General features: G+C 38.2%; 2 protein-coding genes across 7 annotated transcripts in view; one reads left to right on the plus strand and one right to left on the minus strand.

The window, feature by feature from the left end:
- The window catches only part of LOC129775912 (uncharacterized), a 580006-nt gene extending 577995 nt beyond the window's left edge, over nt 1–2011 (plus strand). For all 3 annotated transcript variants that reach the window (XM_055781160.1, XM_055781159.1, XM_055781161.1), the window contains one exon: nt 30–2011. In XM_055781160.1, the coding sequence (XP_055637135.1) occupies nt 30–268 (239 nt within the window). In that variant the 3' untranslated portion in view covers nt 269–2011. The remainder of the gene's footprint in view (nt 1–29) is intronic.
- Nucleotides 1–24565, minus strand: part of LOC129775911 (beta-alanine-activating enzyme) — a 286887-nt gene that overhangs the window by 253802 nt on the left and 8520 nt on the right. For 2 of the 4 annotated variants that reach the window (XM_055781158.1, XM_055781156.1), the window contains exons 4-6: nt 16853–17116; nt 16426–16795; nt 16329–16362 (exon numbers count right to left, since the gene is read on the minus strand). In XM_055781158.1, coding sequence (XP_055637133.1) covers nt 16340–16362; nt 16426–16795; nt 16853–17116 — 657 coding nt within the window. In that variant the 3' untranslated portion in view covers nt 16329–16339. Of the gene's footprint in view, nt 1–16001; nt 16031–16223; nt 16363–16425; nt 16796–16852; nt 17117–24565 lie in introns of those variants that run through there. The other 2 variants (XM_055781157.1, XM_055781154.1) reach the window with 2 other exon arrangements.

A 24565-nucleotide genomic window follows, 5' to 3' on the forward strand; every position in this document is an offset into this window, starting at 1 on the left:
CCTCCTTCACACATTTTATCCCATTCCAGTAACTCCCGCCGCTCAACGTGTTGAAGATATCTGTGTATCGATGATCGGACTGATTATAGCATTGGTGATAACAGCGTTACTGGCACTGGTAGCTGTGGCTGTGGCAGTCTCCTGTTGGCTAATGGCCTACAGAAGGCGTCCAACCATAACTGGCCCGTTGCCACATCCGCCAGAGTTCCCGAACCCACTGTTCGCACACCACGAACCGTCTGAACCTTCGCATAACTACATGACATAAAAGTTACGGTTCCGTCGATGAACCTTCTTTTGTAAATGTTGAATATACTAAAATTGTATAATGTTTTTAAAAGTGAAACCCTACAACTGACCAAGGAATCAACGAATGTGTACGAAAATCACGAATCATGATCGAGATATTGTAAATATATACTCTTAATGTTAGTTACGTTCAAGGCAAAAAGTGACACCAAGTAGGATAGAATGGTGCTCTAACCTCAAAGCGAAGAAAATCGAGAAATGATTAGTTATTTGCATGCACCCAAAACGCGAATGTACACTACGTTAGATTGTTTCAATAATTAATTGGAATACTGCCGGCCCACCGATAGACCAATCTTAGCATGAGCCGTCAACCTATTCACCTCATGTAAAAAGCAATCTTGTGTCGAGAGACTTGACGAACTTAGCATAACCTCAACCTCGTTAGCAAATAGAATACACACACTGAACGTGATTTGTCTCGTTTCTCGACAATTCAATTCTGATGGATACTGCTGAGATACATATAGGGCCACAACTGCCAAAGCACCAATCCACTGCATGGGAAGGTCGGTAGTATTCCCTACGCAGATACGAACATCTCCTCCGCGGGTCGTTGCTAGTCTTTTATTTATTAATGTTATTATTGTACTTAGTTAAACGTAAACTGACACGTCCCGCAGTACATACTTCTCCAAAAATTGCTATCCTTAGGTGAAGGGACCGGTCCTACTCTCGTACTGCTTCTATCTCCACAACGAAACGGAAAACACGTCACCGTAATCCTTGCTTTGGAAACCTCAACCTTTCAGTGAAACTAATTTCAGTGGCCTAAAAATTTAATCTATGAATGAACCCTGTTATCGGAGTTACGCTTCTTATATTATTGTTGTAATTTATTAAAAGATTATGAATATACACAGAGAGAGAAGAAAAATAACACATAAACTCGACCCCCGGAGGATATGATTAATCTAGGCTAGGAAAAAAAAAGAAATCAAACTTAAGCCTCAATTTACAAGCTACAGCGAAAATGTGAGGGAAACAGCAATGAATGATACGCAAAGCATAGTCATTGTATAGGTAATATATCGCATATAATCGTAACTACGCGATATTCGCATTCCACTAAACTGTACTATAGAAACTGCCACTGAGGATGCGAAAAATGCAGCGAAATCGTTATACTAATTCCACCAATGAGCATATGAATGAAGCAGCGAGCATTCGTATTCTCATTGCAGGATTTACTATAGCGGAAGTGATATTTTTGAACGAATGAAGAAAAAAAAACACAACGATTAAAGTAATTCTAAAGTGCTGCTATCGAGAAAAAAAAACTATACTGCCTTTCCAAAATACTGCGCCCAGTAAAATTATTTACCGTTTTTGGGTTGTTTAGATTTTAAATTATATTTTAACTGTTAACTGGCAAGTCTCCAAGAGGCAGAAAAATGTTCGGAAATCTTTTCTATGTTCGGTTTGATTCCTTTAATGGCTTCCAATGCCAAAATATTTATAATTACTGTAAATTGATTATATCGTCAACCATAAAGACTGGATTAACATTAATTGAGGTGAAAAAAAACGCGTTAGAAAAGATCTAGTGTTCTTCCGAAAACAATGATCTATGTTTCAACTGTTCCAAAATGATAGTCGTTGCTATTTTCCCAGTGTAATATTGTTTTCCTTTTTTAAAACGTAAAACAGTGAAACGCCACCTCAAAGAAAGCGATAATAAAATAAAACGTACTAATAAACATTCTATCGCTCATCAGTGTGTGTTACGTTTATCACCGCCACGATTCTTCTCTGACTAACGCGCTAGAATGTTAACTTCGGAACAGGGTTGCCACATATACAGAATATTCTGTATTTTACAGATTTTTCGTCAAATTTAGGATACAGAATCTGTATATACAGAATTACAGATTATCAGCAAAAATACAGAATTTACAGATTTTTAAAAAATTCTATTTCAAATATTAAATTTATTACAGTGCATGCATAGATACCTTGACTGATAAAAATGTTGAACGCAACGCAACAAGATGGTTTTCGTTGGGGCAATTATTAAGCGAAATCTTAAGCGGTTTGAAGAGCTAAACAATTCTTTTCGTTCCATGTTAGGAATGACCATAATCAATCTGCCAATCGTACAATAATTAGCAAAAATTGGCACAAAAACTTTATTGGATACGCTAAAATTTAAATTAATCAGAAATGCTTTCCGCCTTGCAGTGACGAAAGTTTCGGATTAATTTCAGAACAAACTCATCGATCTACAAATGATCGATTTTTATCCTGATATGCGGAATACGCGTTACGAGTGTTGTTGTCTTTTGGGTAGAATTTATGTGAATCTGGATTTCCTACAATGCTGCTGATGGGAACAAAACACCGTAACAGAGTGGGTATCGAAGACATGAGATGTGCTTTTCGACAACGTTCTCAGATTTACGATTTTGGCGGAAATCGTTTAGGCGCAGGTGCCATACTGACTTGCCAAGCTTTATATACTTTTTGACGTGGGACTACGTCTAACCGGAGTATATGGGGGGTAAAATGAAAACCCAAACACAGAACATGCAGGAAAAAATGAAAGATTCCGAATGCTTATAACTCGAACATTTCATACTGGATCGGAAATATGTTTGCATCAACTGATAGGGAATATTTCTACGCATCTATCGCAATTAATAAAATGTTATTTTTCATTAGACAAACAATTGAATTACTGTAAAACGTTAAGCGTTATATAAACGCCCTAACTACCTCGTTTTGATTGGCCCGGTTAACGGTTTCCCCAACACAGCCATCAAAACCAACCAGCATTGGGGAAATCGGCATTGCAAATTCATGAAAGTATGGGGATTTTTGTTCTCATCGAAAAGTGTTCCCTAACAAAGACTTCAAAGCCAAGCAGCGTACATGTACATGAAAGTCGGGGGTATTTTTGTTCCGACTGAAATGTGTTTCCCTAACACAGACTTCAAATCCATGGAGCGTGGGGAAATTGGCATTGCAAATTCATGGAATTCGAGGGTATTTTTGTTCCGACTGGAATGTGTTTCCCTAAAAGCCCCCGCAGACTGCAGGCATTTGCATATGCGCACACTTCACCGATTCAGTATCGGCCGATAAAAAGTACGATGGGCTTCCCGATTGCATTCAAACTGTTTTGTCGGCAAACTATCGACCGTCTGTTTAATCAGTACTGGCTAGCTTTGACCTGCGGCCATACGACGATTGTCTATTGGTCGATTGTTCAATTCGCTCTCAATTTTGGAATCCGACATACGTGCCGTGCAAATCACTGAGAATGGGATGCACCCAATACTCTCGGATTCTGATTCTGTTGATTTTCCTTCTCCGTGGTCAAACGATGATTAAACAATATGCGTTCGACGTACATTTCAAAATCGAAACTGAGTACCTGAAGTTCATCAAACCAAGCAAATTCGCGGTTCGAGAAGTACGTATACTTGAGAGATGCAAACTTCAGAGGGAAATGTAATATAAAATAATCGTTTGATAATTCTTCCGTTTACATCTTTTGTCCTAGGCATCATACCAAACGTAAAAGAACTGTCATTAAATTTACTTATAACGAAGAACATAATCTATCACAATGCGTGAATTGACCTTACATGGCATTTATTCAATCTTTTTACTCACAAATTGAATTCTTTTTTTCTTTTTTTTTTTTACCACAACCAGGTCCTATTTCATTTCCATTGAAATTCGTATTGAAAAAGCTAAATTCTTAATTAACTAACTTCAACTTATACAACAACAACTTCCTCAATTCTTTGAAGCAGGTATTACACAAGGATTGAAAAACGAATGCGACTCAAGGCGAATCTCACGGAGCAAAAATTGAGTGACTCAGATATGACATGGTTCTAGCTGTTGGATGACAAAAGGCGTGATGTGAAATTTTGTATCCATTGCTAAGATCGTATTTAAGACACTTCTCGATAACATTCATCAGCGTGTATCGAGCGAATATTTTCGCTATAGAATACCTACAAAACAAAGTCCGGAAATCGGTTAGAGTTCATTTATTTTCATTTTTTCCCTTAATTTTTCGATACAGATTTTTTATACAGATTTTTTTGGTCAAAATGCAGATATACAGATTTTTTTCAGAAAATTTTACAGAATTAAATGTGGTAACCCTGCTTCGGAAGAACTTCGCATAGTGACACGTTAATGGTTGATCTCATTTGACGAAAACTGCGATTGAAAATATCGTTCACTAAGGGAAAAATTGATGGGTCTGAGCCTAGGGGCACGGACGGTATCTTGACATAGGACTGTGATTGTGTGTAGTAATTGCATTTACGTGGGTATACCCTTTCGATCTTCTAAATCAGCAGCCATTTAAATTCATTTATTGCATTTTTACATAACCAAACAACATACTCGATATTATGACATCCTGGACCACAATTACACAAATTGTTAGTAGTGGGACCTACACGATAAAAACATGAATTGAGCGCAAATTGATTGGACAACATACAATATAATATAAAATTAATGCCTATTATCGGTAAATGGAGAATAATTCATTTTACGCATCAACTCACATTATGAGCTAACGCCCGAATTTAGGTAAAAAGATTACTCGAAAGAAAACATACCCAATTAAATCGTCAAACTGTTAACTTGTTTTACTATATTCATTGTTCTTCTTTCAAGCAAAAAACAGGAAGTGGGTTATATCTATGGTATAACCGCAAGGGTGACGTAGGACTATCGCTGATTTAGAGATCATTTGTTTGAAGTTGAATCTAAATCCATCCTGAATGAATGAATAAATAAATATTTGGGTGACTTCAAAAACGAGAGTGTTACGTTGGAGACTCAAGGTTTTATGCATCCAATATTGGATACAAAAACCCTTGTTCTGAAGAATAATCTTCAGAAGCTTTCCAGCTAATTACACTTGATTGAAAAATTACGAAATCAAATGTATTTGGTCGCTGTGTTCGCCATATAATTAGAAAACATTAAAATAAACTCTTTCGCATGGATGCATTCTTCAATTCCCAGGGAACTGGCAGATTATTTTTCAGCAACGATTAGATCTTTCCGGAATTTTCTCGATGCTGTATGGCATCCAAACGAAAATTTTCGTTTCAGTTTGGCCTGCAAAAAACTTTTCTAAACTCTAATCCATCAAATTGGGAGCCCTGAAAAGGGCCGATGATTATATGCTAAGCTAATATAGCACCCTCTCCTTGGATTCGACGGGCCAGCTGAATGTCCTTGGGCATGATGTGACGCGTTTTGCGTGGATAGCACACAAATTTGTATCTTCGAATAAGCCTCCTGCAGCGTCATAACCGCGGAACTTTGGAAGCGCAAGTCGGTTTTGAAGTCCTGAGCAATTCCACGATCCAAAAGCTGCAAAGGTAGCTTGCGGATCAGCAATTCGGTCGACTTCCGATAGCGATGAATTTCACGCAAAGTTCCCGGTCGATAGCGATGTGGCTTCTTCACCTATCCTGCGGCTGGTGCGCTTATCCGAGCTGCTTTCGTGTGCCTTACCACTGAAAGACTAACTAGCTATCTGCTTGGTCCCAAACAAACGAGTCGTCACGGTGCGAGAGTAGAGTAAGAAATGAACGAAAGCAGGAAGGAAGGAAGGTATTGAATTAGAGAGACTTTAAACTCTGAGAGTTCATTCGTCTCTAGGAACGAAAGCAAAGGAAGCGTCATTTTATAAACCATGAAAGTATAGAATCTAAACCCCACCCTTATTATATTCGTTGCTTACCTTGAGAGAGAAACGAATAACATCGAAGTAAGTATACAGTAATGTATTTGAATCCGGACACTTTGCGTTACATTTAATACCATACCGCAGCCACAACATTTTCTGCATGTTGAATTAATGCGATTGATAAGTAACTATCAAGAAACTATCAGTAACTATATTAGCAACTATTAATCGCATAAATTCAACATGAAAAAAATGTTATGGCTGTGGTATGATATTGAATGTAATGCAAAGTGTCCGGATTCAAAAGCATTACTGTAAAAAAGAGTTAACTCGACTGAATTTTTTTCGGTTCGGCCTGCAAAAACGAAATTAAGAGCCCCCGCCGACTGCAGACTGACTTGTCGACCGATAGTTCGGTCTGCTTCTTAATCAGTACGGAGAAAAAAAGTATGTAGTGTACAGCATAATGCATAGACGTAAGTATGAGCTTCCCCATTTCACATTCCAATAAGATTAATGGGTTTCCAAGTGGGCGCGCTACATACGGATACGAATGATTTCAATAACCTGTTTTCGAAGCTATCATTAAGCTATTGAAACAATTTTTCGACTCAATAAATAGCAATCATATAACTCTTGGACATTTTATCTTTTGTATGAAATGATTATCATACTGTTCCGTTGATCCGAAGCAGAATGAATCACGCTTAAAGAAGGAATGGATTTTTTCTTGGAATTTAGTCAGCAGAAATAATGCCCTTTCCCAACAATTAAAAACGACAAACGATAAACAGTTTCATCAAAGTGATTTCTTCGATATGGGGATATATTCACTACATCATGTCATATATTTCATATTTTTCATTATGAAATCCATATCCATGGCACCTATCGATATCGAATTATCATCGACACCACGATTTTCGCTAAATGCTCCTTTCAGTTCGGCCTGTAAAAAACTTTTCTGAACTCTAATCCATCAAATTTGGAGCCCTGAAAAGGGCTGTTGATTATATGCTAAGCTAATATAGCACGCTCTCCTCGGATACGATGGGTCAGCTGGATGTCCTTGGGCATGATGTGACGCGTTTTGCATGGATAGCACACAAATTGGTATCTTCTAATAAGCCTCCTGCAGCGTCATAACCGCGGAACTTTGGAAGCGCAAGTCGGTTTTGAAGTCCTGAGCAATTCCACGAACCAAATGCTGCAAAGGTAGCTTGCGGATCAGCAATTCGGTCGACTTCTGATAGCGACGAATTTCATGCGAAGTTCTCGGTCGATAGCGATGTGGCTTCTTCAAGCTTCCTGCGGCTGATGCGCTTATCCGAGCTGCTTTCGTGGTGCCTTACCACCGAAAGACTAACGAGCTGTCTGCTTAGTCCCGATGAAACGAGTCCTCACGGTGCGAGAGTAGAGTAAGAAATGAACGAAAGCAAGGGAAGTGTGATTTTATAAAACATAAAAGAATCGAATGTAAGGAAGGAAAGAAGGTATTGAATTAGAGAGACTTTAAACTCTGAGAGTTCATTCGTCTCTTCGAATGTAAACCCCACCCTCTTTATTGTATAAGCTTACTGTATACTCACGAATATAATAAGGGTGGGATTTAGATTCTATACTTTTATGGTTTATAAAATGACGCTTCCTTTGCTTTCGTTCATTTCTTACTCTACTCTTGCACCGTGAGGACTCGAGCTCGTTAGTCTTTCGCAGACAGCTCGTTAGTCATTCGGTGGTAAGGCACACGAAGTCAGCTCGGATAAGCGCACCAGTAGCAGGATAGGTGGAGAAGCCACATCGCTATCGACCGGGAACTTCGCATGAAATTCGTCGCTATCAGATATCGACCGAATTGCTGATCCGCAAGCTACCTTTGCAGCATTTGGTTCGTGGAATTGCTCAGGACTTCAAAACCGACTTGCGCTTCCAAAGTTCCGCGGTTATGACGCTGCAGGAGGCTTATTCGAAGATACCAATTTGTGTGCTATCCATGCAAAACGCGTAACATCATGCCCAAGGACATCCAGCTGGCCCATCGTATCCGAGGAGAGCGTGCTATATTAGCTTAGCATATAATCAACGGCCCTTTTCAGGGCTCCAAATTTGATGGATTAGAGTACAGAAAAGTTTTTTACAGGCCGAACTGAAAGGAGCATTTAGCGAAAATCGTGGTTTCGATAATAATTCGTTACCGATAGGTGCCATGGATATGGATTTCCTTATGAAGAATATGAAATACGTGACATGATGTAGTGAATATATCCGAAGAAATCACTTTGGTGAAACTGCATTATAAAATTATTTGTGTACGAATGCCGCAATCGATAGTCGACTCTAATTTACGCTGGCTAATTTCCTCGGAGGACTCGATTCCTCCTTTGAGCATTAATAATGTCTTTCTGGCAAAACGATGTGGTATGAATCACATTATTTGAATGATAGAACGAAGAAGTTTTCTGCCAATTTCCTTCAACCTCCAAACGTATCTTTCTCCCGTTTGTCGTTTTCGCGTTCGCTAATCCTTTCTCACAACACCCATTTCTAGTTTGAGAAATTGTTGAGTAAACATTGTTTGCCAGTGCGCGTAGAGCGGGAATTCCTAAAGATTCATTGCACCTCTAATAAATTGCCGAAAGACGTGGTCTTACGTTGATTGCACTTGATTGAAAAAATCCAAAACGAAATGTATTTGGTCGAAGCATTATATGAGTAGAAAGCAAATAATCGCACGAAAATGACTTGATTTTCGCGATGTGAAACATTTTCCGTTTTTCATGTTATGCATCCAATATTGGATACGAAAATTTCCACTGATGGGGAAAAAAATATTCAGAAGCTTTCCTGTTAATTGCGATTGATTGAAAAATAACAAAACCAAATGTATTTGGTTGCAGTGTTATATGGATAGAAAACATTAAAATAAACTATTTCGCATGAATGTATTTTTCAATTCCCAGGGGAACTGGCAGATTATTCTTCAGCAACGATGATAGCAACGAGAATTCCGCGCGTGTATGTGTGTGTGTGTGTGTGTGGCGGCTGCTCCGATGTTTCAAGCGGAACCGTGGCATCACTCTCCTCCTGATGAATTTCCTTTTGGCCTTAGGTGCACAAACAGGCTCTTGGTGACACCGTTCATCAGCGCTTTCATGATAAACGAAATTAGCTTCACAACAACAGCGACAACATGCTCCAATCGCTGTTCAATCATAACTGAGTGGGTTTACGAGCGGCGCTCGCTTATATACCGATTTTTGATTTCAATAGCCTGTTTTGAATGCAATTTTAAGACTATTGAAACAAGTTTTTGGATGAAAAAGTAACAAGTATATGACGCGTAGACATTTTATCTTTCAAATGAAGTGTTTATCATACCATTTCGTTCAGTTGTTTAAGATCTATTAATGCTCAAAATCTCGGTCTCCAGCGTAACGCTTTCGTTCTCGAAACTTTGGTTTTACACCCCGGTATAGAAATGAAAGACGTAGTCCTACGTCAAAAATATTGAACATACTCCATCCCCTCATTCCACTCGTATAAACTAATGTGCCTGATACATTGAACAGAACCCATGTACGGTCAACAGAGCAGTACCACCGGATGATTGATGCAGCTACGGAAAAGTTCGTTGATCAGAAGCCAGTCGTCATCGGAGGAATGTTCGCAACGGAAGAGGGTAGAAGGGGTAGAACCTCCTAGAAGCTTCACCTATGCTAAATGTCGTGCTGTCAAACGAAAGTGCCATCAGCACTTTCCGAAAGAACAATCTTGAACCAATAATCGACTCTTGCCGTCTGTCGCTGGTGCAAAACATATACTTGAGAGTTTGTGTGGGGTATAGCCATAACCGGTATAGAATCGACCATCAGAATTATGTGACAAATTATAAGTCACAAACTAAAATAAAAACGAAGGCTTTCAACAAGGAGCTCGTCAAAATACTTCGCGCAATGCTGCGCCTTAAGTTGTAACTTGCCGGCTGTTAACGAGAGAAAACTCTTTAGGTCGTACAGCCTTTCTTCATAAAGCTACAGGGTCTTTCAGATTTAACGCTCACGCAACAAATTTTAATAACTTCTACAAAAGTGAACCGATTTTTATTTAAAAAAGACGGGTGGGTAATGTCGGGGACATAACCGGAGTGACGTAGGACTATACAAAGGGGACAGCTTTTGTTAAATATATATTTTAAATATATTGTTTTATTTTCTTCACCTACGTGAATACCTACCTATCTACCTGAAAAATGGATTAGTTTACTGTTTACTCTTTATGAATATGTTGATGGTTCTGAAAAGAACCTTTGGTGTTGTGTTTTTGTTATCACTCGATATTCCCATCTTGTTCGGCTAAACCTTCCTGTTTAGCGATTTGTTGTCACTCGCCACAGCTTTCACAGTTGGAAAATTTCTTCCCATCCAGCTTGTGACATATTTTACAGTAAATTACATTCAATGGCACGTCGCATTACCACCACTCAGTGCCGGATTGGAGGTAATTTTAACCTGTAATTGAACATTTGCGATGACAGTGGTACAGTGTCGACTTTCAATGTGGGGTCATAATTTGGATCTCTATGTTTACAAAAATGTCCAACTAAATAAGTCACATTACATGTCCGTCCAATTAGCTAAATGTCGAACTAATTGTAGATTACTGTACTTTAAATCTGGAAACAATTTAAGAATTGGTGAAAATTGAATAATCAGGAAAGTCCCCAACTATCAATAGGCTCAGAACAACTGCCAAATTCACATACTCATCAAATCCTGGCAAACAAATTATGAAAACATCAATTTGTGTTTTATTATTATTTTGGATAATGTTTTAGAAAGCATTGAACTTTATTTCCTAAACTCTTTTTTGGAAGGTTTAATGGCCCTGAAAAGCGCCTTGTTTTATGGAATGGTTCCAATTTAGAAAACTTAGTACTCGTGGTTTTGAAAAAAACCATTTCGAACGCCCTCGATGCCGCCTTGTTCTGGATTTGCCGCCAAAGCAGTTTGTATAAAGAACAAACTTTTTTCTTCTGCTACCTAATGCCGTTTTGCGATTGCGTTTGCCACTCGCCATTCGCTGCAACTGCCTGTTGTCTTGATGTCCGCCGAACCGAATGTGTTCTGTTCCGAATGCAGGTTTTCTTATCGTCGCGAGCAGCTTTGCCAGCTAACTCGATCACTTCGGCGGCCGAAGCTATATAACGCCGGCTAGGTGGACTGGTGCACTGGTACTAACGCGCTCGGCCTAGCTACCCTTGCGGGGAACTCCAGATCAACACGAGCGGGAACTCCAGATCAAGGTTCGAGCGGGATTTTGCCTTTCCCTTCACTTTTCCTCCTTTGCCATATCCAACCATGGCTACTTGTGTTGGTTTGTTGATGTGAGGTGATGCGAAACGATGTGGTGTACGGTTCGGATGAGAATGATCGTTACGGCAGCGGAGCGGGGATTTTTAAGCTGACTGGCTGGCTCGAGAATTACGCATGTGTGAGACTGCGACCGATGTTTCGTTCATTTTTTTCTTTTTCCTTTCCAATCGTGCTTCATTCTATTTCGCTGCTGCTCTGGTTGCCCGTTTTGGTCGGTACGATTTGAGGAGCACAAAATGGACCAATCAAAAATGGGCACATAGTGTATTTGGACAATGCTTGATATTTCACAATTATTCAATTATTTATCTCAAGAAAAATGAAATGTTATTCGTTATGATAGATGCGTAGATATATTTCCTATCAATTGATGCAAAAACCTTTGCGATCTATTGAGAAATGCTCGAGTTATAAGCGTTCCAAATCTTGCATTTTTTCCTACTTGTTCAGTGCCTAGATTTCCATTTCACCCCCTATATCTTCCGGTTAGACGTAGTCCTACGTCAAAAAACGAAAATAAAGCTTATTTTAGTACATTTTCGATGTGACTACCCCTTTGTTCGATAACGCGTTTTAAACGATCAACAATATTTTTCTTGCACTACTCTGACATTACGACTTCGATGCTGTTGAAAATACGAGTTATTCCTTTTTTATGTTCCGTGCCCCAAAGGAAGTAATCGACGACGAGAAATGTTGAAATTCTTATCATAAGGGGACAAAGTTTCATTAAGGCCTCGGTTGTTCGAGTGATACGATTTCACTAAAAGTACACGCTCTTGTAAATTGTACATCTTGACAGTAAAAACCATCCGATCAGACTGAACGAGTAACCGAACATTATCGTCCCGAAGTGACGTGAGCGTTTAACCCCTTCCCGTATTATTTAATACGTCACACATCAAGTGATTTCACTAGCCTGCTGAGCGTTCTTGCGCCCTATGTTATTCAAGTACCCACGAGTGAGGCTCCATGTTGTACGGGAAAGGGTTAATCTGAAAGACCCTGTATTAGAACCGAGAGGATTGCCAAATGCACACGATTCTTTCGAAACCGAATTTCACGTACTGGTTGCTATGTCCGTTGTTGGCGAGCAACACCTTGCAGTTCCGTTTGAACCCGAATGACGAGTACAGAAGTAAATGAAGGGAAAACAAACAAGGACTGCGTTGTGTAGTTTGTTTCGAAAAACGTTGTAAATTTAAATATATGGTTTTTATTTGGGAATACTATTTGTGGGTGAGTGTGTGGTTAATGGTGACACACAGTACTTGCTGTTTTGTTAATAGTTCTTTTTTTCCTGTGTTGAACCACTGCGTCCATTATTTTGAACTATTGTGGTATACCCCTTTTTATACTACACTTCAAGCTTATCTACTACTTATTGACGAAGGAGTAGACTGAAAGCTATAGCGTGATAGGTGCCAATCAGGAATGATTTGTTTGATAAAATTTATGATCCTGATCGGCGACGCAGACCAAATTTCCTTGGGCTCCAGAATAGCTTTATCAAGGTGTTGAAGTCTGCGTCTAGTTAGAGCTACGCAGTTACGGCTACGGTTCCGCCACTGTTTCGGGGATTCTTTAAATACGAGCGGCTTATACGTCACCTCTAAGAATACCACTCGCGCGATATTTGCCCGGCAAAGGACCAGTCTTGAAGTAGTCCCTGAAATGTTTATCGTAATCGCTCGAACAGTGACTTTCCCAAACTATTTCTTCTCGCGTTCCGATGACCTATTCGACCGACAACAAAGGGATTTGTCCAAGTATCACCTCTTGCTTCAGACGCAGCAGTGAGACTCAAGACTTAAACTCAAAAACAAACAATTAAACTACCACGAACGAACGACTCAAACGGTTTCTCCAAAAAACGAAACTAAATTACGTAATAAATAACATTTATTAGTTTTACAACATTTATTCTCCTAATTTATATATAATCATATCCCTATTCTAAATTTTCCCCCACTGTGCCACGTGCGTCTCCATGGATCAGGCGCAGTCGTTTGGTTTTATAGTAATCACTTTTGTTCATTGAAAATACCCACCCACATGGGCATGTATTATAAAAGGGTTGGGTACTCACGATTTGATACAACTTTCTCTACTAGCTCTGGTCGGAGTGCTGTATGACGTAGCACTTCCTTCCGACGGAAATAGTGCTCGTCGGGAACCTCGGGAACCAGATCGTAGGGGTCAGCAGTGCGTCCAGGATATTCTCGGCGGTGTGCCGAGCCACGAACGTAGTGTTACTCCTGAGAAATGTATCCCAAATAAACCGCCGTCGAACGGCTGTTCTACGCAATCAGCATTTATGGTATTATGGTTCAAACAAAAGCTATACTTTACCTTTCTGGAGCTTTATTCAAAGCACAAACACTCAACGAGGTTCTACTAAATTTAAGTTTCTTCGTTAAATTTCCTATTAAAAAAACAACAACTATTAACACATTTTGAAGCATCCGTTTAGTGCGTAACTTACTTTACGAAACACACCAAAACACGCAAACTTGCTTCTTCCACTGATTGGATCAAAGTGGACGAGCAATGGTATTCAAGTTCCCGTCGAAACAATCAGTCTTTTTCTCCAGGGGAACAATATTTGCGAAGCGAATAATGTTCTTTTTGAACCGCGAATTTCCTCAAACCCCCATGCGGCCAAACAAGTCATCATTGTCCGCTCTTTTTTGTCAAGGTTGAGTCAGCTAATTCTCGCGATTCTTCCACGAAACCTGGCTTCTTTTTATCCTCGCGCATGAGTGACCACTTAGAACGTCGCTTAAGCTACTCGCTCTAAGCATGTCTTGGTGTGGCGAAACATGAGCTTTACTCGCGCTCTTCGATTTGGTGTTGCGTACAACAACACAACGATTTAATGCAATATATGAAAACGTTGCGTGCAATTTCCACGAAAAAAAAGTCCGTTTCATTTATACTGAGTCATTATGTCGCAGCAGAAGTTTGGCAATTGTGAATAGGAAAATTTAATCATGCACGGAACAACATTTAAATATAAACATAATAATTCCACAACTAAATAAATAAAAAAATCAATAAATAAATAAATAAGTTAACTAGAAATTAAGTGTATGTACAATATTAAAAAAATAACATAACACTTAACAGGATATTTATAAGAAATGTTAAACACTACAATACACAAATGCACACCTGTTACAGTCCGCCACAGACCCGATACGATCCCGACAAGCCTCTTGCAGCCAATTGGTCCACCTAAGCACAAGTCCAACACATGTGACTATGAATATCCTCATCCAGAGAAGTCGAGGAATTTTCGTTTACGAAAAACTCCTAGACCGGCTCTTAAAAAACTTCAACTTTATATCCTTTCTATCTGTGCCACACGCGCACCCTTTCGAACATCTAAATCAGCTGCCAGTTAAATTCTTTAATTGTATTTTTACCATAACCAAACAACATGCTCGATATTATGACATCCTGATCCACAACCACATGAACTGTTAGTAGCAAAACCTTCACGATGAAGACGCGTATTGAGCCCAAATTGATTGAACTTTGGGGATAATAAAGTAAAACCATCTATCAAGATCCTCCCTCCATTGATTCTGTCAACTTATAAATGCCTGTTTGTCCGAAAAATGGTGAATTTACTCCTTTAAAATACAGCGAATTTTGTGAAGCACATGTTAAGAAATGTGGTGTTCTTATTTCATCCGCGTTTCTAGTACTATATTTGTGAAAGTCACTTTTTCTTTCAACTCGATCACACAAATATCGAGGCAGCAAACCGTTAACTACTTTAAAAAGGAACACCATCGTTAAAAAACAATTATTTGCTTCACAGATAACCATTGCAGAGCGACCAGCATTAAATATAAGGGAGTGATATCACGCCAAGATATAAAATCTCCCGAACGCGATCAATGGTCTCATCATCAATTACAATAGAGACGTTTTCATTTATTCGATTTCGTGGTACTCCAAGATTATTCCATACGCCACTAGAAATTGAATCATTAAAAAAAAGTCCGATGAGTTCTGTCACACAAATAGCTTTCAAACCATTTATTTGCAGTACTCGTAATTCCAAAGCGCTTAATCGTGTTCAACAACAAGGGACTACAAATTGTCTCGAAAGCGCGCTTTAGATCCAAGAAAACAGCAACAATCGTGTCTTTATCTTCTAGTTTTTCGTTCCATTTTGCTAACAGCAAGTTCAATGCGGTTTCACAGGAATGGCCTTCCCGATATCCGGATCCGGAACACGTGTAAGAAGCAGTTGTCAAGAATTAACTGAACATTCATAATAGGCGTACTTGTCAGCATAAGTGAGAGTCATGAGTACATACCAACATAATGCCACAAAAAAAATCTAGAATCGAATATACATAACCAGCGTATATTCGGAAGTCGCAGGCCTCGTAGCATATATTTTTGAAATTTAGTATCTCTAAAAACACACTGTACAAAATTACCACCAGTGTTCTTTCTCATTTGAAATAAATTTTTGGTTGATTCAAAAAAAAATTTTGTTTACCATACTCAGACTAACATAATTAAACATATATTATGGAGTTTTAGTACAAACAATGTTTAGAAATAATATTAATGATTTTTCCAAACTCTAGCTAAACTAGTTTGTAAATTACATCGTTAAGTCCTCCTTTAACAAATTTAGAAACGTCTGAATCTGGACCAAAAAAAAGCAAAGAAGAGAGAATTCCAAACCATTCAGTGTGATTGATTATTTTATTTTGTACACCCGAGATGTGGAATTTACAAGATACACTCCTCAATCTTGTAAATTCTCGTATACCGACTCAGGTAGACAACATTTGTTCACCTGATTGGAGTAACTATTCCATCAAAAACTCAATTATGAACAACTTGGAAACTTATCAGTAGGAATTTCTCAAAAATTATTTGCATGTTACTGTTCAGTTGAACTAAAACACTTATCATTTATTAATTTTATAAAAAAAATTTACCTTAGCAGTCATCAACTTGTCGGCCCGGAAAAACCTACGCGGAACGGAATGAAATGTACTCAAAGGAATTATATCAAAAAGTCGAAATGCGACATACCAAGTTTATACAGATTATTATTTCTACATCCAACATAAATCGCACTTGAGTCAACGACTAATGGAGTAGAGAATATTTCGCCATTCAATTTAATTGCTCCAGCTAATTCAAAGCTCTCCAAGGCTATAAGATTCACGTTTCCTACAGTAGTGCAAACCACGACCATGTTGTTCACTATACTCGGACTAGCATAAATTGGTGACTGCAAGTTCAGCCTCCATTTCAGTCTAGCTTTATCGCTGCTTCCATCTTCACAGTTGAAGCAATATAAATGGCCATCATGGCATCCGAAAATTATGCATAAAGAGTCCGAGCGCGGAAGAAGTTTCGGCGAGGAAAATACATTTCCATCAACCGAAACATTCCAAAGCTGAAAGGAAAAAAAAGAAGATTAAGATAGTCTGATGAGGAATAGACGGGGTCCTACCCTTGTTCCACACTGGCTAGCGAGACAATGCAGTACGCCCTGAACCTCAGCAACAAAGATTATTTTGCGAGTTCCCTCGTATGCTGCGGTAGAGAAAACAGGAGAGTCGAATTTTCCGTACCATTTTCGAATTCCTCTTCCACTGAGAAAGCAGCAATAACTGCCGTCTAACGTAGCTGCGAACACTGCACCATGGTCCAAGGAAATTGGTGAGGACGAAATGCCTTTCGTTCCCAAAAGCATCTTCCATATTAGTTTACCTTCCTAAAAAATAAAAAAATAAATAGAAGTTAGTAAAATAGAAAATTTTAGAAATCATTTTTTATTTGTGAGTTCAGTGTCCCGTTCATAACAAATTCGTGTGCTTCATTCCGTTCTACACCCTTAGTTGATAAGGTCTGAATACTGAGGCTCATACATGAACATTGCTGTAAACCAAACTCCAACATAGGCCCATTATCCAGAAGACGAGACGAGCAGACGAGTGCTCGTCTCGTTTGTTTTCATATTCCAGAAGCCGAGCTCGACTAAAAACAAACGAGTAGCTCGTCTGGCTCGACGACCGTTTGGCCGCGTTCGCCGATGAATCAGTCGAGTCGTCTAGTTTGTTTGATGTGTTTGTTCACCTTGTTGGTTTAAAGCATCGGTATTCTTCTTTTCCGCCTTCATCTTCAAAAATTGTTTCACGTCTAATCTATTATTGCATAAGCAATGTGTGTTTTCAATTTTGAGGATTTTTTTTTGGGATTTTTTCGTGAAATTTAGTTTAATCGACCTGATATCTTCGACAAATCATCAGTTTAGACGACTGTTCACATATTTTAGGTGAGGTGAAGAGATTTTTTGTTTAATTTCAGTGATTAATTCGCATAGGAATTACTTTGATGTTTGGGGGCAAAGTGGTCAGTGATGGATAACGACTCACGATGTTATGTTTGCTAAAGCTGATATACCCCTTCATTCTGTTCTTCAAGTGGTCTCTTCTGGGGATTTGACCCTCGAAAAATATGCCACACCAACTAAATCAAGCCTCATTATGTGAAACGTTTTGTGTTTCATACTATGTTTTTGTATGTATGAGAAAATTTCAATTACAACTCTAGGTGAATAGCTCAAGCTCATTTCATACAAATTCGGGCAAAAAAAACGCATAAATCTATCCCATTTAGCATGATATGTGTGGGTGACCACTTTGCCCCCAATAGATGACACCTTTACCTCTACGCCAAAAAAATGTTCGATTTTTTAACTTTTTTTTCCAAAAATGAAAAATATAATTTTTTGAATTTTTATAGTAAAAACCGTGTGCTATCTGGAATAACAATAAGTTGAACTAGGGGCTGTCCATATACCACGTGTACAAAAAAAGCACGACTTTAGACTCCCCCCTCCCCCTCCGTGGACAAGCGTGGACATTTCCATATCTCTCCCCCTGTTGTCCACGTAGAAATTTTACCTTATTTTATTAGAATAATCGAGGATATAACTGAATTGCGCATAATTTATTTTTTATTCCATTCAAATTTATTTTGTTCCAAACTTTACTAGCCCTGCCACGCTTTGCTGTGGCACATTAAGGTTTTATGGCAGAGAAATTAGAAATGAGTATGCATTATCTGCGAACATAATAAGGCTATCTGGATTGCCAACACGGAAGCGCGCATTACACAGTTGAACAATCCGCATCCGAACATAAACCACACAGTTTCAAAAATTGATCTTGAGCAACGCAAATCGAATGAAAATAAATGGATTTAACATGCTGATCGGTCCCTAGGGTCCGACATTGAGCTTTTTAGTACGGAATCGCTGACTGACTGGGACTGACAGCTACAAAATAATAAAAAAATATATATTCTATTTGTTTTCGGATGATTTACAAAATGTGACTACTTTCTAGTCGATTTGCTGACTATTTCCTATTTATACATTAAGTTTCTTGGGAACTGGGACCTGATATTGATATTGTGATATTGTGCAAACGCTCTTGATACGCGCTGAATGGAAAGCGCAGCAAGAAAAAATTGGGGCTTAACGAGTTAAAATCAATATCAGGTACAATTTCAATTCACGATTTTTTAAACACTTGCAGAGAATTGGGTTGCTATCACATAGAATACATATTCAATAATAGAGAGTTAATTTATGTTCACAGCTTTATCTCAGAAGTGTACTTATTCCATCTGGAAAACTTAAAGCTTCCTTAGGTGTTGGCAGTAACAACAACAATCCTTGAAGTGGATTGTATACTATATTGTGTCATAATATGAGCTCCGTCAGTGCCGAACTTTTCGATTTTTTGAAGCGCACAAAAATGAACAGAACAATTTTTCATGCACAGGAGTAGGAATCATGCACTGATATCTATAGATCTTCACTTGACAAAGGATTGAGGAGTAAAGGGTCGAAGTTTTTAAGCGCTTTCGATATAAATGATGACGTGAAGATAAAAAATACAGCATTTTCAAGCCACAAATTTCTAGTTTAGGGATATTGTACGTACAAATTTCTAGTTTGATGTATATATGCGTTGTAGACAAAAGACATTGCAATAAAAAATAAAGCGTTTTTGGTTTGATTTCAATGTTTTTACAGATTTTAAAAATAAATTCCTAATAACAATCCAATCAACCTGATTATTACGCATCCATTTAATTCATAGAAAGTTTCAGTAGAACTATTTACTACAGAGGTATTCTCTATCGAATGAAAATTTATCCTTCAACTTTGAATTAAGAATATTTCATGAAATGAGCGCACAGCAAATCGATGGTGTAACTGCCCACTGCAAACTTGAAAACATTCTATACATGGTCTAGTTGTCGCTTTGACGAATGCATTATCATATAACAGAGTTACAGCGTTTCCAAAATCACTCAAAATTTTCGATGTTGCATTTTGCTAATCTATTTTTTTTTTTTTTTTTTGCCGAGTGTAGTTCCTTGCCCACTCCGGAGTACGATCGGATATATCGGTTCATTTACACACGTGATTCAGTTTTATTCATCAGCGCAATACGAAACCTTTTCCGCAATAGTTCAAGGAATTTTCAGCGGTTACTGATTAAAATTCCTATGAATTCGTGTTAAAAATATTTTCAATATAAAACATAAAAACACAAAATTGTCAGTTTCTTCTGTACCTCTAAAAGTTACTTGGTTCCATTAATTTCAATGTTTTACAACTGCATTCTACGCATTTTCTTATCTTTCAAATGAGCAGCATAATTATTCTAAGTAGTGCACTTTCTAAATTAAAGTCAGTTCAAAACATAAAATTAGGCTCAAGAAAAGTTCAACAACTTTGTCCTAGTTGAGAATTGACCGTCTGCTCAGAAGGATTTTTTTAACAAATATGATTCTCTATCACCTCATGACATATTTCGAATCAGCTACGCAATTCCATGTATATGTTTATGTATATGTACTGGCTCAAGTGGTTTAAGATTGACGACCACTGATGAATGGACAATATCACGCAAATGTAAATATTAATTCCTAGAAGTTGACGAAATGAAAATACTTTGTAAAAATGATTTCACACGCAATTTTATACGAAAAACCATACAGACATTATTACCGTAAGATTAACTGTTCTCGACTTATAACAAAATGTATTGAAAATTATATTTGATGAAAACTCATTTACGCATACAAGTCGGACTCGATTGTATGTGATTTGATTATATACAATTATGGACTCTATTATATACAGTTTGAAAAAAAATAATTTGTCTTTCAAATATTACTTATTTCAAGCAGAAAGGTAACCTTTAAACGTTAAGGGTAAACTTAAGTGGCTATTACATGTACAGTGGGGTAAAAATCGTGATTTTTGAAGATTTTGCTTGGGATGATTTGTTATAGATATTGCAGCCAAATTAAGTATAGAAGTTGGGTGTCAAAGAACTAATTGTAGAACGGTTAGAGAACTTCAATTTAATTGATAGAAACAATCAAGCTTAATATAAATTTTTAGAATAAAATTAATAAAGAATGAAGTTTTTCACTTCCAAAATGTTGTTAAATTCCACTAATTTAGATGTTCCACTACTATATCCTGTACCAAATTTCTCATCTTTCGAGTGAAAGCAACAGAATCGACTTCCGTTGCGTACTTTTTTAATGTAGAGCCAGTTTGAGGCAACAGAGTTCGAAACAAAAAAATGGTCTATAACTCTGTCATTGTTGAAATTCGAACAGATGCGTTTTTTCATCAAATATGATCGCCTATCAGTTCCTGAGAGAATCTGGATAAATTTATTTTTTTCATGTGAGAAAAGTGTTTTCTGACTTTAAGGGGATGAATCAAAAATCAAATTCTTCTTTTTTATTCAAAAAACGAATGATACATGCATTGAAAACGAATAAGAAAAACAATTTTTTTTGACTCAATTATATACAAGATTCGATTATATACAGTGAAAAGTAATCAGAGACTGTATATAATCGAGTCCGCGCTGTATCATGAAATCTAAACCATTAATCGTTTAATTTTCGTAGTTTTTGGACTATGAGGGTCTATGCATACCCCGTAACTATAAAAGTTCGATCATAGGAAATAGCACGGTCATTCACAGTTTACGTGAGGTATTTTTATAATACAGATTTTACTGAAGAAGATCAATGAGAAAAAAATCAATGAACGTTTGATTAGGCAGCACTCTCAGCACTCTCATGTATTGTTCAATTTAATTTTAAATGCATAGGTGATAGTATTTGAAAAAAATATATTCCTCATGTCCACGTGGACTCTGTCTATACCCCCTCCCCCCTCTCCGTGGACAAGCGTGGCCCATTTTCTCACCCCCTACCCCCCTAAATTTGTCCACGTGGTATGTGGACAGCCCCCAACAATATTCTTCCAAAAACGGCGATATGTTGGCGCACTAAATGGGGATATTCCTTAGGGTGACCACTATGCCCCCACTTCCCCTACCTAAATGTTTCGAAGTTTATTGCTATGAATGTGGAAAAAACTTGTAAACTTTATTGTATAACTGTGTATATTTAAAACTTGATAAATCGTTGATTAGGTGAACACACATTGGCTCCAAAATATCCATAATAATAAAACATCTTAGTGATAAAACCATATACTGGTAGAAAAAAATATCATTGAAACCAAAGGATATACGAAACTTATTCCTTTTTGTTATTTTGGCGCTGGCAAGAGTATCGATTGATTAATTCTAAAAATATTTGTTGTTTTTCTCAAAATAAAAACATGTCCTTACATCTGACATCACTGATCATACCGAAGAAAAGTTTCTCGAGTTTACCAAATACAACATTTCAATGAACTCGTGTACTGGAATAGGATATTTTGCTCGTCTCGACATTGACTGAAGCCGAGACGAGACGAGACGAATTGTTCGTCTCGTTTTCTGGAATAGGGGTTATGGTCCCTATTCCAGAAAACGAGACGAGCAATTCGTCTCCGCTTATAACGTCTAATGCGTTATAAGCGGAGTGAATTGCATTTAATTGTACCAAATAAAAACATATTTTCAAATCTCGTTTCCATATTATGCAAATCGGATAGAAGGGTTATATTTCTTTCTTTCTATGGTAAAACTGTTGGCAGAGCATGAAAAACCTGAACAGAGTTGATTTATACAAGCTACAAACTATAAAGCTATGATGGTGAAATGAAAATTTTCCCTATTCAAATGTTTCGCAGACTACTTCGATCAAAATTTGAACCATGTTGGTCTACTTGATTGTTCGCTGGGGAAATTGTTGTCTTGTTGAGTCGATAAATCTCTACTTAGGGTAGAGGGAGTAAAGAGGACAGTTGCTTGTTCGGTAGTATAAGTAATATATATTTGTTTGTGATTTCCCATGGGGCATATTTTGAATAAAGTAGCTATTAATTTCAGGTTTGGTTGGTAAACAACTAGACCCCATTTGTGATCTGAGCCTCCAGTAACTGCTATTCCTATTGGAAACTCGGAACATGGAACTGCCTGTCTCTCAACTTTTTTGCAAATAACCAATTCTTTCGGGAATGTTAAGAGCCCGCAATTTCAACATCGTTGCGCTTTTGGAAGTGTGCTGGAAAGATTCATTTCATTTCACCATGGTTATACTATCTACCAGAGTTGCGGCAACAGACACGAGCTTGATACAGTTTTCATCGTGATGGGGGAGATGCGGAAACGGGCTGGTGGCCGATCAACGAAAGAATGTGCAGACTAAGGATGCGAGGCCACTTCTACTACATCAGTATTATCAACGTTCACAGCCCCCATGTAGCAGGGCTGAAAAGTCCAGGGATTTTTCAACAAAAAATGTGCAAGATTCATTTCGAGTGGTTCATTTGTGTGAAATTTGTGAAGTTTCATGACATTTCAACAAAAAATGTGCAAGATTCATTTCGAGTGGTTCATTTGTGTGAAATTTGTGAAGTTTCATGACATTTCGTTTATTTGTACACAAACTACAGTTGTTTAAGTGTCACTATCTGAGCATTCGTACAGAAAATGGAAAAAAGGGATATCGTATTTTGATCAAACATTGTTTTTTGATGGAAAAAAAACTCCTGAACAATCAATGCAGTGGTTGACGAAATGTTGTTCCAATTCCACTCTTTCGAGAACAACAGTTTATCGGTGGTTTAGTGAATTCAGAATGGGCCGTTGAAGCACCGCAGATGCACCTTGGTCTGGAAGGCCAAAAAATCGTAAAACAAGTACATCGACTCGTTTTAAACGATAAACGTAAAATGAAGTTACGTGAGTTAGCTGAGGCCGCAGGCATTTCAAAAGAACGACTGGGATACATTTTGCACCACATTTTGGACATGAAAAAGATCTCCACGCGATGGTAGCCGCGTTTGCTGACCGTCGACCAAAAACTGAACGACGAAAAAAAAGATAAATCGGCCCCATATGGCGAAGAACATATCGAATGAGAAAGTCATCGCAGAAACTGAGGCATATTTCGAAAACATGACATTCTGACGACATTCCGTACTACAGAAATGGAATCGAAATATTGAAAACTCGCTATACCAAGTGTATTGCCCTTGAAGGAAACTATGTTGAGGAATAAATACTTTGCCCAAATAACGATTGCTTTCATTAAAAATCCCGGGATTTTCCAACCCATGTAGCAGCTAGCACCGATGACGATAAAGAAGAATTTTACCCGCAGCTAGAGCGTGAATACAATCGCTGCCCGAAACATCACAATCGTGCCCGAAACATCACATCAAAATCGTTATCGGTGATCTGAAAGCTCAGGTCGTCCGAAAGAAAGGAGTTCAGAATAGTAATTGGTAGATTTGGCGCCCACCCGCGAACCAACGAGAGCGCGGCCATGTTGCAAAGAGCGACTCGACAAAACGTGGAACGATACAGAAGCGAAAACAGCAAACACATCGCTTTGGGGAAAAGGCGCCGGTGGCAACACTATGATGAACACCTGAACAGCGCGCAGACAGGAGACCAGGACGGCGTGGATGAGACTTACACTGGTGCAGTGAATAACGATGATGTACCACCTCCTACGATGGGTGAAGTTAAAAAGGCCATTAACCAGCTAAAGAAACACAAAGCAGCTGGTAATGAAGGCCTCGCAGGTGCTTTAGCTTTTCAAGGGTAGTCCGGGAGAACTTGTAGTGTGTATACACCGGTTGATAGTCAGGATCTGGGACACAGAACAATTACCAGAGAAGGGGAAAGATGGTGTAATCTGTCCCAACTATGAA

This window comes from Toxorhynchites rutilus, chromosome 3 (genome assembly GCF_029784135.1).
Source record: "Toxorhynchites rutilus septentrionalis strain SRP chromosome 3, ASM2978413v1, whole genome shotgun sequence".
NCBI lineage: Eukaryota > Metazoa > Arthropoda > Insecta > Diptera > Culicidae > Toxorhynchites > Toxorhynchites rutilus.